The sequence below is a fragment of the Cryptomeria japonica genome, chromosome 11 (genome assembly GCF_030272615.1).
Source record: "Cryptomeria japonica chromosome 11, Sugi_1.0, whole genome shotgun sequence".
Taxonomy (NCBI): domain Eukaryota; kingdom Viridiplantae; phylum Streptophyta; class Pinopsida; order Cupressales; family Cupressaceae; genus Cryptomeria; species Cryptomeria japonica.
Window position 1 is genome coordinate 362981025 of NC_081415.1, and position 18181 is coordinate 362999205.

The following is an 18181-nucleotide window of genomic DNA, read 5'->3' on the forward strand; positions in this document are numbered from 1 at the left end:
TTGTAGCCTTTTCATCCTCCTTCACAAAGAAGCCTTTGCATTTTAAGCAACATCTTTTGATGCTCAACTTCATTTGGGTTTTTGATTGTGATGATTCATATTCCCAAATTGCATCATCTCGATCATCATTCTCTATATCTCCTTTGGATGAGTTTCTAACTTTGATTAACTATTCTGAAACTATCTTGCTGGAATATTCTCATCTTCATAGTAATCCTTCTTCATTTTTGGGAATTCTTTGTCTTGATCATCATCTTGCCTTGATCATTGTCATGTGATGCAATCCTTCATATCGTAACGCTCTTCGTGTTGTAATGTCTTGTGTTTGTGCATCTTGATGTCGTCTTGCATTGATCTTGTTGAGCTCCTCACCTTGATCTCGAATTTCCTTGTTGTTGTAGTATATTCCATGTTGTTTTCCTCCTCCTTGTTGTTGAGTTCCTTCCTTTGATCTTGGATTTCCAAGGTCATTGTAGAATCCTTCATCAATGGATATCTATTGTCTTGAAAAATCCGCTGTCATGCACTGTGAAGTCCCTTTCCTTGTTCCATGCGCTTCCTTGCACCAATCCTTGCAATCAAATTTGAAAAGAGAAAGAAAACACTTCAAATCATGATAATAAATTAAACCCTATGTTATTGAAATGCAAGAAATTTTGATAGGGAAATGAAGTTTCAAATCATGCATCCCAAATTTGTTTTGAAGAAATTAAAATATCATTCATGATGATCATTATTCAACAATAACATTAATAACACCACCAAATTTTCTTCACAAACCCTCCTCTTAAATCTGGAAACGCACTCTCAAGACTTGGAACCCTCTTCTAGAAGTAGAGTTTCAGATCTGGAAAATGCATATGTTAGTGAGGAAATGTTGTTCAAATAAGTTGATATCTCCTTTAATATCACCTCACTTCCAGTTCTGATCTGATCTTTAATGAGATTCGTACGTATCAGATCGATTGCGTGATCCAAAACGAATGCGGGACAGTACCAGATCGATTGCGTGATCCTGTAAGGTCGATTGCGTGATGCATAGGTACGATGGGGTATAAAAGGAAGGGAGAAAATGACATGGATACTGGTAGAGGAATTAAGGGTAGAAAAAACTAAGTATTCAATCTGGAAAAGAATCAGTTCTGATCTAACCTGCAATTACAAAGTAGAAATAAGAATAAATACCAATAAAGGGGCATTGAACAACAGTAGAGATTCTCATATGCAGCAGGTCCGATCTGTGTAGTAACATAATTATTTCTTGTGGTATGCAGAAAATGTTATTTAAATTTTAATTTATGTATATGTATCTATAACAGTTGTGTGTAGATGTTAACGTATACATATCTTTATCAGTTTGATGCAGATCTGAATGTATGAATTATTATGTGCTAATGTAACATTTATACCTATGCATTAAATAATACTATGAACAATTATATGATTTCCTACTTGCAATAATCGGTCATGATAGGGTAAGGAAGGAAACGCAGGGAGGGGGAATGGCTATGGACCCCGCACTAGGCACACCACTCCATCTGGATGGCAGAAAGACCACATGGGGCCAAGGGGGACAGAGTTTCCGCTCTTGGGCCTAGGGTAGAGGGTCATTTTAAGGACACCCTGTTGCAGTTTCCCCTACAAACCCTATATTGATCAATTGTTGAGGTGAACTAGAGGGATTCTCAATCATAAGAGGGTGAGAAGGATGGCATGATAGAGGGGAATGGCGTGCAGGCTTCACTAGGTACACCACCTCATGAAGATGGCAAAAGGCCACATGAGGCGAAGGGGGACAGAGTTTTTGCTATTGGGCATAGTGTAGGGGATATTTAGGGCACCTTATTATGTCTCCTGTCTCAACCCCCATTATGGCTGACCCCCCACATAATACTTTAGATTTGTTATATGTTATAAACATATTTTCTCTTAGCCCTAGAAATGGATGTATCTCATGAATCATATCTCCATTGTTATCTAACTTGGTTGCAGGTTTCCAAAATAGAGTTATCTCATCTTATTTTTGGGCGAGGATTATATCTCTAACTATATTATACTCGTCGTTTCATTTGGATTTGTGAATTTGGGGCAAAATATAAGGTGATTCAGAAGAGGGACATTACACTGCCCATAATACACATTACACATTGCAACAAGAAAGAAACTTCCCAACAATAGCAATATCAAGTGAATTTCAGTAAAGCAAATAATACCCATAATACATGCAGCCATAAACACAATAACCTTTCACAAGCTGCAATAATAACAATGTATTCACAAGTATTACCAACATAGTGACAAATCCACACAGCCCACATGCCATTAATACCATAGAAGTTCACATGACCCAAATCAAGAGCGCAATAAATTAGCTCCATTAACAAGGGAACAATCCTGTAAGGGCTCTTATTAATTGATTAAGGTGGCATAGAAGTAGTGTGATTCCCAAATTCTTCCTAGAAGTAAGGAAGATGGCTATAAAACATTGTAATGGGGGCTTGATCCTCTTCACCATTCATGAGGAAATTAGTAGCAGGGTTCAAATTATGCTTGCAATGTTGATATCATACCTTCACAAGAGCTTAATGCCCCATCCACATAACGCTTTAACTTCCAATTTTGGATTGAACCCTTTATAATTATAAGTGCATTGATCACAATAAGAGAATCACCTTCAATAATAAGATTTACCATTATTTGGGAAGAAGTTGCTGCCATTCCTACAATCAAAGCTTACCATTTAGCTTCATTATTCATTTTGAGCCACAAGAAGAGAGAACCATCATACACAAAGCTCCCTCCAAGTATGTGAGAACAAAACCTCCACCAGTATTATTAGATTTTCTCTAGAAGCCCCATCAAAATTTAACTTCACACTTCAGATTTTCAGGAGGTTCCCACTTGCTTTCCACTTTCTTGTTGAGATCACTAAGATCCCCTTTATTTTAGTGTTTCTGTGCTCCTCCCCCCCCGTAAAAAAAAAGAATATATGTGATGCAAGGACTTGGGGGAATTGTTCCCTCGTTGCCATTGCCAACATGAACTCATGGATGTTTTTAGGGAACCCCCCTATGTTGGGGATACCTCAGAGATGCTATGACGTCCTTAAGACCGTCAAGTAGAGTTCCAAGACTCATCTGGACTCGGCAAGTCCTAAGTCAAGTCACCCTTGGCAAGGCTTGGGGGCTCGGACTTGACACAACTCATATATATCTTTTTTTAAATCTCAAAATTTAAATTCTTTTTTGGTTTATGAATGCCCCTAGAATATACATGAAATATAACATTTAACTCCCCATATTTGTCTTCAAGTTTTTCTCATTCTCTTCATTAGAATATATACATGAAATATAACATTTATGTATAAGTCACATTTCCCTTTGTCTTTTTCTTCTTGTAGATTAAGTTATATTTCATGTATATATTAGTAGGATGTTTGAGAGTGGTTTAAGATCTCTAGGAGTTACAATGCAAATTCTAGGTTTTAGATCTTAAAATTTTTCAGACTTAATCAAATTTTAGTAATCAACAGGCTCCTATCAACATTCTCTCATTCTCTCTATCTCACTCACTTTATGTGCCCTGAACTCTGTTGTTACGTTTTCACACATCGCCCCATTGCAAATGGGAACCCTCACTTTTTGCTCATAGGCTAATTGTCTTAGTTTAGTCGTCTAGCTTGGCAGTAGTTTCTTTAGCTATTAACCTCTTGCTTGAGAGGGGATGCAGTGCAACTTCTAGGTCAGGCCAAGGTATGGGTCTTAGGGGTGATAGGCAGTCAAGTGAACAAGTGGACTTCCTCAGGTTAGAGCATGGAGGCAAGGAACAATCAAGAAGTGATGAACAATTAATTGAGATGAAGTGTTTTGTGAGAAGTGATCAAGGCCCAAGCAATGATGAAAAAGCCTTGATGATGATGAGGTTGCTTTAGAGAATGAGGATAGGGAAGTCTTGAAATGGATGGGATAAGTGTTGGAATCAGCAAAATTGAATAAGTCATTCATTTCCACTTGGCCCCCAAAAGTCCGGCCATCTCCACTTCATTTCCACTTGCTGGTCAAAACCCCGGCCTACCTTAGCATACTTCCACTTCACCCCCAAAAGCGTGGCCTACTTGATCTCGCTTCCACTTGCTCCCTAAATCCTTGGCCATGACTGATTTTTCCCTTAATTTGGCAATGAAAGTACATCAACATGAATGTTTTATCAGGCAGAGGGTTAAGATTGATGAGGGCGATGAAAATGATTAAGGCAAACACAATTTGATGAAGTTATGAAGAACTTCCACTTGCACCCTAAATCCCCAGCCATCTCCCTTCCACTTCCACTTCATGCTGAATACCTCTGACATAATGAATCTGCTTCCTCACTTGCTAGGATCTACGACTTGAGGAAGCTTGAAGATTGAAAAAATTAAAAGCAATGATGAATGAATGCGATGCTAACCTAATCTCTTGATGATAAAGATGCTTTGAAGTAAGTTGAGTGAGAAGACCTTGGTGCTGAAGAGAGTAATAGCAAAAAAAATCATGACTTGAAACCTTTCTTCAGCTTCACACCATTTCCACTTACCCTTGATATGCCCGGCCATCTTGACTCATTTCCACTTCATGTCTAAAAGCCTGAGCACCCTTAGCAGATTTCCACTTGCTGGTCAAATCCACTGACTTCCAGTACACCCCCAAAAGCCCGGCCTACCTAGAACACTTCTAGTTACCCCTGAAAAGCCTGGCCATCCTTGGAGTCTTCCACTTCATGGTCAAAAGCCCAACCTTCCTATCAACACTTCCAGTTGCCTCTCAAAAGCCCGGCCATCTTGACATTATTCCCTGCAGCAGGTTTGTCTACCACTTGGAGAAAGCATCAATCAAACCTCTAAGAGTTAAAGTCTCAGACTGAAAGCATGAGCAACCAGACTTCAAAATATCAATGGATCAGACCTTAAAGAATTACAAAATCAGAAAATCCTTTCACCTCATTAGGAAGGAATATCAAATTAGAAAGCTAGGAAAACTGTTTATATCATGTATGTTTGATGCTATCTTGTTTGTTGTTGCAGATGATCAGATGAAGGAACTGGCTGCAAGCAACATCAAGGTTTGATGCAAGAAGCAAGCACGAGGAATGATGGAGAGAAGACATTACAACTTGGAGGGATCGTGATATTGAAGGCTTGAGGAATCAAACAAAAAGACAACAATGCAAGAGAGAGGATTCCGCAAGGGAAGATATCAAGGTAAGTGAGGAAGCTGAAGAATCGGCATGAAGGAATCATGACAGGGAGGAGGCATCAAAGGAAGGGTGCTACAAGGCAAGTGTAGAGATCAGCATCAAGTAAGGAACATACTACAATCTTGAATTTCCTTTGGAAATCCAAAAATATTCGTCAAGATAAGGAGGTAATCAATGATAGGAGATTCAAGATGGAGAGCAATGCAAAAACAAGGTCTAAAAATCATAAGGAAAGAGTTTCCACCAAGAGAAGGAGAACGCAAATGTGATCAAGGCAGAAGATAGCTCCGGAAGAGTTAATCAAAGTTAGAAGGCTTGATCCCCAAGGATGATGTAATATGGGAATATCTCCCACCATCGTCACATCAAGAGGCACTTGGAAATGTTGAGTATCAAGAGATATGCCTCAATCACCTTCGCTTGTGATGAGTTACGAGGATTAAGCTAAAGTGGCACCCAATCATCTTCAACCCAATCTCATCATTCCAACTCAAGGCGTCCAAATTCAATGCATTTGACCCATCCAACGAAGAGGATAACTACCACATGTGGGCACAAAGTTCGATGTACCTAACCTCATCATTTATTGGTCAAACTTCAAGGAAGGACATGCGCCCTATTTATTGTAATTTTATCATTGGTCAAGCATTTAATGTTATGTAATGGGTGTAACAAACCCTAATTAAGGTTTCTATCTTTCAATCTTGGCCATTGATGTGGATTCGATCCTGGCCATTCAATTGTATTGAGAGCACTATATAAGGCTTGATCTCCTCATTTGTAAAGGTTAATAGTGAATAGACAATAGCAAGTAGATAGGTAGAGTAGAGTAGGAGAAAAGGAGCTTGTTGTCAAGACTTTGTTGCAAGAAGCATATTGTTTTCATTGAAGATATGGTGAATTTCATGTTTTGATTCAACATTTGCATGGTCTCTACTTCTCATTTATTTTCATGTTGATAGAATGGATGGAAGCTATTGTGGATGATTCATGGTGAAATTCACACATTCATACTACTTGTATTTTGCTGATTGCTAAATAGTTTGTGTGGTCAACTAAACTCTTTATTTAAGCTCAACTTCAATTGCTTCTCACCCATTGATATGCATCACATTGATGGTGTCTATGTTGGTGGTGATTTGAACATCACTAGCTTACCTTAGAAGATCGCACTAGCTTTGTGGAGTTGTTCCTTGTATGTCAAAGCAAAGCCTAGTAGAGCTTCACCAAGTTATCCATTACATCTTGCATTCTTAGGATTATATTAGCATTCCTCAACCCTCAATCCTTTTGCTCCTTTTTAAATTAATCAATCATTAGTAGTAGCAAAGAGCTTCATTGCATATCATTCAAAAACATAAATAAACTCATAGAGTATTCCTTGTGAGATCAAAATGGCCTGAGGAAATGGAGGAAAATCGACACTGGGGATCCTTCATTGTGTGAAAAACTATGGAAAGCAATTAAAGATAGGAAAATATCGGTGTCTATGGGAGGAGATACCATAATCTGGTGTGCTGCGAAATCCGGAAGGTACAACGCCAAACTAGGATATGAAGTTCAGAGGCAAAGAGGATCCATCAACAAGTGGCCACATAAACTGTGTTGGAACCGCAAAGTGCTCCCAAAAGCTGGGGCTTTCCTGTGGATCGCACTGCATAACAGAATCCTAATTGGGGATAGACTAAAAAATATAGGTATTTCAGGCCCTAACCGCTGTGTTATGTGCTGTGCAAAGGAAGAATCAGCAAATCATCGACTTTTTTGGTGTCCGGTTGCAGAATATTGTTGGAATTGGTTCCTTGAAAGTATTAATTGGGTGACTGTTAAAAACGAAAGATTCTTCGACTTCATTCTTGCATGGCCAAACAATCAAAAGACAAAATGGTGTGATATATGGTTAATTGGACCTTCCTTACTTGTATGGCATATATGGAAAGAAAGGAATAGGAGGATTTTCAAGGAGACATCATTATCACAGGGCATGTTGGTGGAAAAGATCAAAACGACAATAGAAGAAGTAATGAATGGAAAGGAAATAATAGGCAGGACTAAGATATACACTAGTTGGGATGCACAAATGGAGAAGAGATGGGTCCTTAAAGAGCCACAAATATATGTACCCCCATCAAAATGCCTAGATAGAAATACCATCAGATGGAAAACCCCTCCATGGAGTTGGACAAAATTGAACTTCAACGGTGCCAGTAAGGGGAATCCGGGGGCATCAGGTATTGGAGCCATAATCTGGGATGATTAGGGCAATATCCTCCATGGGTTTTTTGGTGGCATTGGAGTTGCGACAAACAATGAAGCAGAGATTCGTGCACTGGAGGCAGGACTACGTCTCTGTGTTAGGCAAGGAATTTCTAGAATCATAATTGAGGGTGACTCTTAGATTATAATAGATGGGATTACTCGGTCAAGTTTTCACAACTGGCAGCTCAACAAATGGGTTCCATTGATAAAAGAGCATCTTAAGAAAATTGAGAGTTACGAGATTGGGCATGTCTACAGAGAGGGGAATCAGGTGGCTGATTATCTTGCGAACCTTGGTGTGGGAGAATATGACGATCCTGTTTACTTTTGCCAGACATCTGCAACAGATGACATCAAAGGACACTGCCTGAAGGATTGCCAAAATATCCTCGACAGGGGATCAGGTAGCATGTCTACGTTCTTTTTGACCCTATCGGCTATCGGGGCATTGTGGTGGCACTTGGATAAACATGGGCGATGTACGAGTCTGAGACTGCGAACTGGAAAATGTCCCTTGGATGGCAGGATCACATGGCCCCTAAACAATCCATAATGATGCCTAGAAGTTGCTACTGCATCGATAATGGCACTTTGCAGAATGGACGATCCTAACAGGATTTGGGCAGGATTCAACTGATTGACATTACAAAAAACAATCTTATATGGCGAAGTCACATGGCAACTGCAAAATAGGAAAGCTAGAGTGCTGTTTCGGGAGCTTTGCAGAGGGAAATTTGGGCAATGGCATACTTTGGAAGGGTCAGTTGTGTGAATTGTGAAAACACACTGAATATGCAGTTGAGAAACCTGTTTTGTACCGAAGATTATGTGTATGACTCTGTTCGGGGGCTTGTGGGCATTACTCTAAATTTTGATAGACATTGGTGCGATGCTATGGTGTTGGAAGCTGTTCTCATGCCTTTGGTGGATATCATTGACTCGGGGGAGCGCGTGGTTGAGCTGCTTGTAGGGGTCCTAAAGCCATTTATTGCGGATAGTGTTGCAGACGCCATTCTGAGTATGGAGGAAGGAGTCAAGGTGAGCATACTGAAAATTTACTTCCAGTTTGAAAACTACCTACCCTCTGAGTCGAGGGATGATGGCGATGAAGAAGACAATGTGGATGGGGAAGATCATGAGGACTTTGTAGAGGATGATGGATCTGTAGATAGTGAGACCATTCGTGAGATGGCCCGCAGGGAAGTTTGGAAGGAAGAGTGCGAGAGACTGAAGACATTCGGAGAAGATGCGTGGGAGATATTTAGGTGTGTTGTATTCAATGGAAATATGGAACCGTTTTGAAGGGTAACTGAGTCTGATGATTGATGGCTTCCGGAGAACTCCACCCGCAATGCAATCTGCATTGGTGAATTCGCTGCAGTGATCTATCAAGCCATTGGGGGGCAGGTTTAATTTCAGAATAGGGTTGGATTAAGAATTTTGGGCTTATTTGATTAGTATGGGATAATAGTTTTGGATCTATATGTAATTTTGGGTCTATGTGTATAGATAATATTGGCAATACACATTCGAATGGATTTCTATTGTACAAAACTATATGTAATTTTCATACTTTCATGCAATATAGGGAGCTACCCCCATTAATGGTAGTACTTATCTTAAAAAAAATAAAAAACAAATAGTGTATTCCTTGTGTTTGAAAGATTCGCTTCCAAGAACAACTACGTAAGTCCCCTTGGATTACCAGCAATCACATCAGCCATTGAGCTTATCCACACATCAAGACTTGACATTTAAAACCTTGGAGCCACCTCGTATGATCACATAGCTTAGCATAAGAGGAGATTTTGTTCAGGAGAGGATAAGGTACCTTTGTATTTTATTCTGTGTCTGAAGTGCATAAAAATCACATCAACAAACTCTAGACCTACTTTCTTTCTATTACTCTTCCTCTATCCCCTCTCTCTACCTCTCTCTATCTCAATCTAAGCAAGTAATAGGTGAATGATGAATCATGATCATAAAAATATACATAATACATATCCCCTGTTGCAAATCTCTACATATTCATAGTAAAAAAAAAAATTATGGCTGCTAGATCATCCAATACCTACCTTAGATGCCTTCCTAGGAGGGTTGTAGGTTCCTCTGAGCCATAGACTTCTAGTTATCGTTTTGATATTTGTTTGTAACATTTGATGTCATGGATTTCATATTCCATGAGTTTTATGTACATTTGACAATATTTATATAAGTGTGCTATTTCCTTCAACTACAATTCGCGTTTATACTTATGTGATCAATGTATACTTGTGTACGTGAACAAATTAGCTTCTATTTGATGATTTTATTTTGTCTTTAAGGTTTATTAAATAAAGAGTGTATGAAACAAGTTTTAAATCCTTAAAAATCTTTAAATTTCTTGGGTTTTTCATTTGTCGGGTCTTTGCCGTGAGTTTTTTTGCTGAGTCTCGAGTCTCGAGTTGAGTCACCCTCGCCGAGTCCATGTCGAATTCAAGTCTTGAAACTATGCCCTCAAGGGACTTCCTTGTGTTTCCTAACCACACCCAAGTTCTCCAAGCATTCCTTGTAGCAATTGAAGAGTATTTTTGTTTTGTTAAATCAGATTATTTTTTTGGATCTTCATGCTAGTAACCTTGACCCTAATGGTCTTTGGGCCCCACTCACTCCCTAAGCAGTCACAAAAATGTAAAAAAAGAAAAAGCCTAAAGTTTTGAAGAGTGAGTTTTAGGATAGGAAAAGTGAGAGCAATAGAAAGAGTGAGAGCATTAGCCAAGTCTTCATTGGTTGAGTGCAAGCATCGGGAAGAGTGAGAGCAGCAACAAGAGGAAGAGCAATTGTAAAATTTTTGTGGAACATTACAAAACTATGCATCTCTTGTCATCAAGACTGGTTAAATTCTTTAGCTTCATAATTAGTTTCTTAAGAATGAAGAATTGGTTGGAAATAGTGAGGACTTGGTGTTGCAGAAACATAGTGATAAAATTGTGAAAATGATGTGCTAAACTGAAACCCTTGTAGAGGCGCTGTCCCTTGACCCTATTGGGGGTTCCGCTTCCAAAACCCGATCTACCACCATCTCACCATCGTCCCCAAATCTAGGTCTTTGGTCTCATTTTCCCACGGACCTATGCTTGTGTCCCCTCATTCTGAGACTCTATGGAACACTATTCCTTCTAGTCAAAGGATCTTTTAACCTATGGATTGGGATGTGGTAGAATCTTTGTTATAGGCATATCATCCTCCTTTTACTTAAGATTGTTAAAGTCTTGCATAGTGCATCCAAGGTAGAAGTAAGAATAATGGTAGTAGAGTGTGGGAAACAGTGGAGGAGGTAGAGCAAGGATTTGTGAGAGGAGAAAATGACATAGATGTGGAATCAAATTATAAAGTGGTTTGGCCATAGGGTGAGAGGGAGGAATAGTATAAGTGCTATACTTAAGGGTAATAGCACTAGTAGTTGATATGTGTGAATGGGATGTGAGTGGGGCACTAATAGAGGGAAAAGTGGAGGGAATACTAGAGGGAGGAATGGAAAATGTGGGGGTCATACTATGGGTGACAACATGAGTGGTAGGATCATGGAAGTGGCAGCTATAGAAGGAGAAGGCTTTGAAGAAGATGAAGGATGAGACGTTACACCATTGGAAGAAGTCAACAAAGTATCAATACCTTGAAGAATATTTGTGTGGAATTGAGCATTCACTGATATCTTAAGTAAAAAAGTAGTCACTTGTTAAGGATATTGAGCATTGCTAAGTGTATCAACAAGAATTTGTCTAGTAAGATTAATATTTTGCTTAGCTACATATGCATGATGGTCATAATCACGTTGTTCTTCACAGCCCTCTAAATTGTTCTCAACATGGGCATAAGGAAATGCCTCATCATTGGATTGGGTAGCCATATTAGGGTTTTGATGAACACTCCTTTGTAAAGGAAGATTAAGATCCTAGATAGCTCATGGCATAAACAAAACAATTTAGTTAGAGAGATAGAATGATGGAGCAATGTAAATCACTTTCAGATTTGTAAAATTAGAGAATCAGTAAGTGATCAGACCTGAAGATGAAACCCTAAAGATGGATACAAGGGTGGGTGAAAACAAGATGACAATGACTTGCAAATGCTAGAGAAAAATAAAGCTATGAATCACAAATAGGAAAGGGAAATCAAATTTTAATGAGATTTGGAAATAGGATAAGACACTTAGATAAATTGGATCTAAAAATCCTAATGTGGAAGATAAAAATCTAAGGTCAAACACTAGGTCCTGAAGGAATGTTAGTTTCACAAAAATAAGGGCAAAAACACGTTACATAAACTAGCCCAGGATAACTAATTACATCACCACGGTAAAACAAATCTGTCTGGAGGTAATTAACTGGGACTAATACTGAAATAAGTGTAGAATTAAAAATAAATATTGAATGTGATACTTGTCTTGATAACCAATGATGGGAAAGTTGCATGCTAGATGTTGTGAACCATTTTGCAAGTGAATTGGATCTTTTGGGTTGAGTTAGAAAAAGATTACTGGTTCTACAAATTGATGGTTTTTCATTTGTTTCACCTCCACAAGTGCAGATCTGATTTCCATGTGCATGATCTGATGTAAGTGCTTTTATAATCTTGTTATGATACTGTCATATTAGCTTTTATGTCAAAGTCTTGCATAAGCCCTAGGTTCCCCTTGAATTATTTTCAAATGAGTGGATGAATATCCTGAAATACAATGACAAAGCACACAAATTAACATAAGGTATGCTAACTTGGCTCACAATGGCTAGTGAAAAGGTTGGTGAGATGGGAATTCAAAATTTAAATTTTAGAAGTGAAGGGTTCAGATTGACATCCATAGAAGTCACTTGGGTCAAATGCATGCCTGTGGATTTGTTCTAGGGTAGTGAATAATGGGTTTAGGAATTAGGAACACAAATCTAGGAACTAGTGATGGAAGGGATTGGGATAGGTGATGTCATGAGCTTCACACACAATTATGCCACTTGTAAGCTAATTATTGCATTTATGACACACTAATCAAATTGGTCCCAAAATATAAAGGAAATAGGCCTAAGGATGCAATTTTGGCTGTTACAATATATTTCATCATCTAAATTAAAATGGGACATTTGAAAGGATATTTGATTAGGCCATGCATCCTCAATGAACATCTTGAGGATATTTGAAAGGATATAATGGACACCAAATCCAAATGCACATTCAATTCTCTCAAATTTGTAATTTGCATTTCATTTCTTTTTTCCCCAAAATCGTCCATCACAAGGAAGTAAATATACTTAATAAAAAATATCAATAAAGTGCATTATGGCGTCCAAAGTAAATAAGTGAACTATTTCATAAAATTAACATATTTCTTTCTAAGGCGTCCAACTTGCCTTATTAATAATTCACTTATAAAATATTTTTGCTTAACCATGAATTCGCCCAACATAATTGAGAAAATGACTTTTTGTTATAACTTAAGCAATCCCTTTAATAAATCGTCCATTTTTGCCTTAAGTTATAATTCAACTTAAAACATCATTTTCCATCAAATATTGAACTTGCCAAAACAAGCTCCAAGAGTATGGGAGATCAAACTGAAAGAATTGCCTTGCACAATATAGCCACTGCACTGAGCTGCAGAAACCCTACCAAAAATAGCATTGAATCACTGGATCACCATGTCAAGCTGGACTGCTAAAAATAGCTTGTGCTGCTGGCTCAATCTGAAACCCTAAAATAGTGCTTACTAAAATAGTGTCTCCAAACTCCGTTAGGGCACAAACCGGGAAACATTTGTCACTTACTAAAGTAAGTTTGCCAAAAGTGAACAGATGGAGATGCATGTCACACTGTTGCGAAGCTCTCAAAAAACCCAGAAAATAAACTATCCTTGCCCTCACTAAAAATAACACTTACTAAGATTAGCATACTGCTAAAAATAGTAAGTGTGTCCAAATGCATTTTAACCACATTGTGAGAAGCCGTCGCAGCTTACTAAAAATAGCAAGCCGGAAAAGTCCTCAGATTCAGTTGCATGTCGAACCATCCTGAAGCTCTCTGAAAACCCAGAAGGAATCTAGAATCCAAACTGTCAAACTCCCACATACAAAAACACCAAAGAATCCTCCTAGAAATAGGAAACCCTAATTTTTGCTCCCGACTAGCCTATGAGCCTCTGAAATAGGCTAACGGCCAACTGAACTAATCATTGTGGAGAAGGGAACATTACACTATTGTTACTACTAGTGTGGATAGATAGCTCCTTATGTTCAAGATCATTTAATATGTTTGTATAATTTTTTCAGATTTACATTTTTCAGAGTACAAGAAGTTAGAAAATAGGTTTGTTATTTTGTGTAGTTTCAAATTCATTTAGTAAATTGGTAGCCTTTCTTGTGGATAATGTTATAATCTATGTTTTTTTTATGTTCTCTGTTCAAGTATGTATTCTGGTACACCATCCAATCTATGAAGGCCTTTTTGAACTTTCACAATATCAATTCAAATAGAGCTGCAATATGTACTTGCTCTATCTAGCATAATGTAACTTAGAATGGTATAAACCTTCTTGTTATCTTTTGACATTATTATATTCTCTTTTTCATCCTCATAACATTAACTATGCATACAGGGAGAAGCTGAAGAGCATGGCACAACTTTTGCTTTCAACACTTCAGTTTTTAGAGGCCACATCAATGAAAATGGTATTCACCTTCATATTTCTGACACAAAGGATATGTGTACATTTGTTCATAATCCTAATGCTCCAGCACAGATAATATTGACTGCTAATGTTGTGATAAATTCTGCTGGCTTGAGTGCGACATCCCTTGCTAGAAGATTCTATGGTTTTCCTTCTCAGTCCATTCCTAATACTTATTATGCTCGTGGCTGCTATTTTACTCTTTCTGAAACTCGAAAGGTTCCTTTTAGCCATTTAATCTATCCAGTCCCAGAGGATGGTGGACTAGGGGTGCATGCTACACTTGATATGAGTGGCCAAATAAGGTTTGGACCAGATGTTGAATGGATGCCTGAGATTGACGATACAGCATGTTTCTTGAACATGTATGATTTCTATCCATTTTTGGAGAAAAAATATTAATTTTTGCATCAGACTATGTCTTTTGTGAGTACGCAGCAACATAGTTAAATTATGAAGCTTCTTGAAGGAGGATAATATGTGAAAGTATTGAATTAAGTAATAGAACTTTTAAAAGGTATTTTTAATAAGTAGCTATCCGGATTCTATCATTTCCTTTTAAGTAATCTTATTTGCTGCCAAATTATGTAACTTTGAACTATTATGGACATAAGGTTTTCATAGACCTAGAAAATTGAAAATGGAGCATTTGGAAAAAATTCTGTAGTTGTGATCCATCAGAATGCAAAAGATGTGTTAGGATTGCATATGACAAATCAATATATATTACAACTGATGCAAGGGGGAGCCCGCTTAGGGAAAGTTCAAAAAGTAATATTAAAAGGCCAAAGTGTTCAAACATTAAATAAATCTAATCACCATTTACTATGTTATATAAAATTAATTCTATTTATATATAATATGAAGCTTACTTCTGAGTTTTGGAATAGATAATTGGATTTGGAGAGTGAGTTAATTCCAACTCGCTCCTATTAAGATTTTGTGAGTGCTTACAAGTTTAAATATTCTCCCAAGTTCATAATCTTTCTTTTAAATTGGCTTCCTTCTACAACTAAAAATTTCAAGTTCTCAATGCAAAATAGTGCATAGTCTTAAATGATTGCTTTGCAAAGGCTGATTTACAAATACATTCTTATTTTATGTCTGCAGTCTGTTCCTTAATCCTTCTGCTAATCAATGCTCTCCTTGGGGACGCATCCCCTACCTTGGAATCCTCGTTTCCTATAGGGCTTGTTTCAGGGACATGGGGATGCCTAGGAAACATTCCCTCCTGGCCCCCTTTTCATGCCTTTTTTAAGGAAACATTTCAGAAATGTTTATGTATGCTCACAGGATGTCAGGGGATGACTAGCTGGCCCTGAGATGGCTAGGGGACATTCAGGCGTCCCTCAACCATCTCGAGAGGGACTATCTCGGGAGGGACTAGCAATCCCTTATGGCCCAACACAATTTGACATGATTTTTAAAAAGAAATCAAAACAAAAACATAAACAAAAATAAAACTCTCATTTTAACATGTGCAGACTTCCGTTGAAGTGCAACTAAAGAAGAGAAGCAGCCGAAAGAAGAGAGAATAGAAGTTGAAAGAGGAGACTAGGGCATCACATCCACTATAATAGACACAATTTCTTCATCTTACATTTGTTTTTTCATCTGTGTTGCATTTTTAAAAGTTTTTTCCAAAAAATTTAACACATAGGGAGGGCATTGTGAGTTTATTTTTACTTTATTTTAAACTTGCAGTTTTTTAAATTCTTAACCAAAAAAATCACGAGCAACAGTGAGAGTAGAGTTAGTGAGGAGGTTGAAGTTCAAATGAAAGAAGTAGACCTAGAACTCATAGAAGTTCGGTAGGCACTAGGGGTTCTTCAAGGGGTGGGAGTGTAACAGGGGCAACAAGTTCAAACCTATTTGAATGTCCTTCCAAACTCCTCAAAACCTTTGCAAAAGGCCCATATAACCCCTAAAAAGATCTATTACAATATGCATCATGAGTTGACAAGGATAAGAAAAAAAAGAGGGGGGAGAATGGTATGGCCTTGCCACTTGTGCAAAAAGAATATAGGGGCAGCTGTACGAGAGTTTATTGTCATCTTTTGTAGATAGGTGGTCACAGGGTGAAAGGTTATGAAAATATAACTCTATTTGAGAAGATTGAGACAACTAGATTGCATATGGGGGAGGGAGGCAAGGAAAAAAGGAATTCCATTGGAGAGTTTGTAGTGTAGTGTGTCATTGCCTCTAGTATCTATGGATATTGGATATCATGGGGGAGAGGGTTCTACTTTTACTAGGGGAAAGAAGATAACTACCACTGTTGTAAATGTATCTAACATACAATCATGAGATGTGGCTGATTCCTCTATTGCTAAGTGATTCCTCTATTGCTAAGTTTTTTTATTCTCATGCCATAGCATTTCATGTGGCACATTCACTATATTTTAAATAAATGTTCAAAGATGTGATAGTTGTCGGTCCCTCATTTGTTCCACCTGAAGAACATAAGCTATGCACCACCCTCCTTGATTGAGAATACTCCAAGGTGAGTGTATTGATGGAGGAGATGAGACAAACTTGGATAAGGGAATCTTGCCCCATCATTATGGATGGGTGGACCGATATCAAACATAGGTCACTCATCAATATTATTTTCACAAGTTCAGTTGGCTCTTATTTTCTTCGAGCTATTAATTGTTTAGGGAAAAGGAAGGATGCAAACTTTAAGATTTGAAATTTTGCAAGATGCCATAAAAGAGGTTGGAGCCTCTAATGTTGTATAGGTAGTGATCTTTTCAGTTTGTGGTAATTTAGCTGGCTTGATGGTGGAGGGTGCATATAAGCACATTTTTTGGAACCTATATTGTGTTTATGCATTGAACAATACTTTGAAGGACATTAGGAAGATAGATTGGGTGAAGGCAGACCTTAACTTATTTCTGATGGAAAATAAGTTAAGGTCCGAGGCAAAGAAATTATTATTATTCTGGGAATAATTATATTGGCATTTGAAGATTTTTTTTTTAATCATGGATTTATTATACCTTTAAATCTGAGCGATTATATCCATTGACGATCTCTAATATCATTTTGTAATTGCATTTTTTAAGAATAGTTGTGGATGGAGGCACTGTATGCTCTCACCTTGCCCACTTTGAGATCTGGGTGATCAAAAAGTGTTGAAGACATTGCATAAACATATTCTATATTGCAAAAATAAAAAAAAGTAGGGTGTGTTGTTACATTTGTTTTAATTGTTTTGATCATCTTCTCATTTGTGTTATTTGTTTAAAATTATATGATCAAGGTCATTGTACTTGCCAATGGTCAGGATCTCATGACTCTATGGACTATAATTTTAATTAGTTGATTTTTGTGACTCGGATAACAAAAGATGTTGAATATCTAGCCATAGCAACCAAAGAACCAAAATCCCTAGATCATTAAAACAATTAAATCTGAAAAATGATACCTTTTTAGACCAAACTGTCACCACCATTGCCTTCGCCTACCTAATATAGACAAACTGACAAACTCCCATGCAAAAAGATCCTCTCTTTCAAAATTTTCAGAATAAACTCTTCCTTGAGTACATTTAAGGAAAATATTTAGCAACATTTATAAAAATTTTAATGTTTAAAATAAACAGTTTAAAATTAAAACATAAACCAAAAATATATGGAATATTGCCCTAAATATATAGTCAGCTACACTTTAAATATATATGTGGTGTGGATCCTCCTCTATGTGCTTGGCTTGTTATGCTTTCTCATGCATGCATTCATCTCCAACTAAGAACACCGCATGTCACTGTGCAGTTTTAGACTTTGTTCTGTCAACTTGACTTGCTCACTACCAAAACACTATGGTGTCTGCAAAGAGCAGATCTGATGCACCCATTTTCCCTCTCACCCTCTTTCATTTATTTTTAAACATAGCAGCCTATCTCAGATATGATATACATCTCAGCTGCTATGCCAAGTGTTCTTCCTTTCTGTTGTGCACACAACTTCCACAATGTAGCCACCGTGCAACTTT

At 37.7% G+C, this 18181-nt stretch overlaps 1 protein-coding gene across 3 annotated transcripts in view; it reads left to right on the top strand.

Moving 5' to 3' along the window:
• Window positions 1-18181, top strand: part of LOC131049227 (L-2-hydroxyglutarate dehydrogenase, mitochondrial) — a 170913-nt gene that overhangs the window by 40104 nt on the left and 112628 nt on the right. For all 3 annotated transcript variants that reach the window (XR_009359377.1, XM_057983271.2, XM_057983272.2), the window contains exon 3: window positions 14114-14550. Coding sequence is in view for 2 of the 3 variants with exons in the window: in XM_057983271.2 (XP_057839254.2) it covers window positions 14114-14550 (437 nt within the window). In the remaining variant the exon portion in view is untranslated. The remainder of the gene's footprint in view (window positions 1-14113; window positions 14551-18181) is intronic.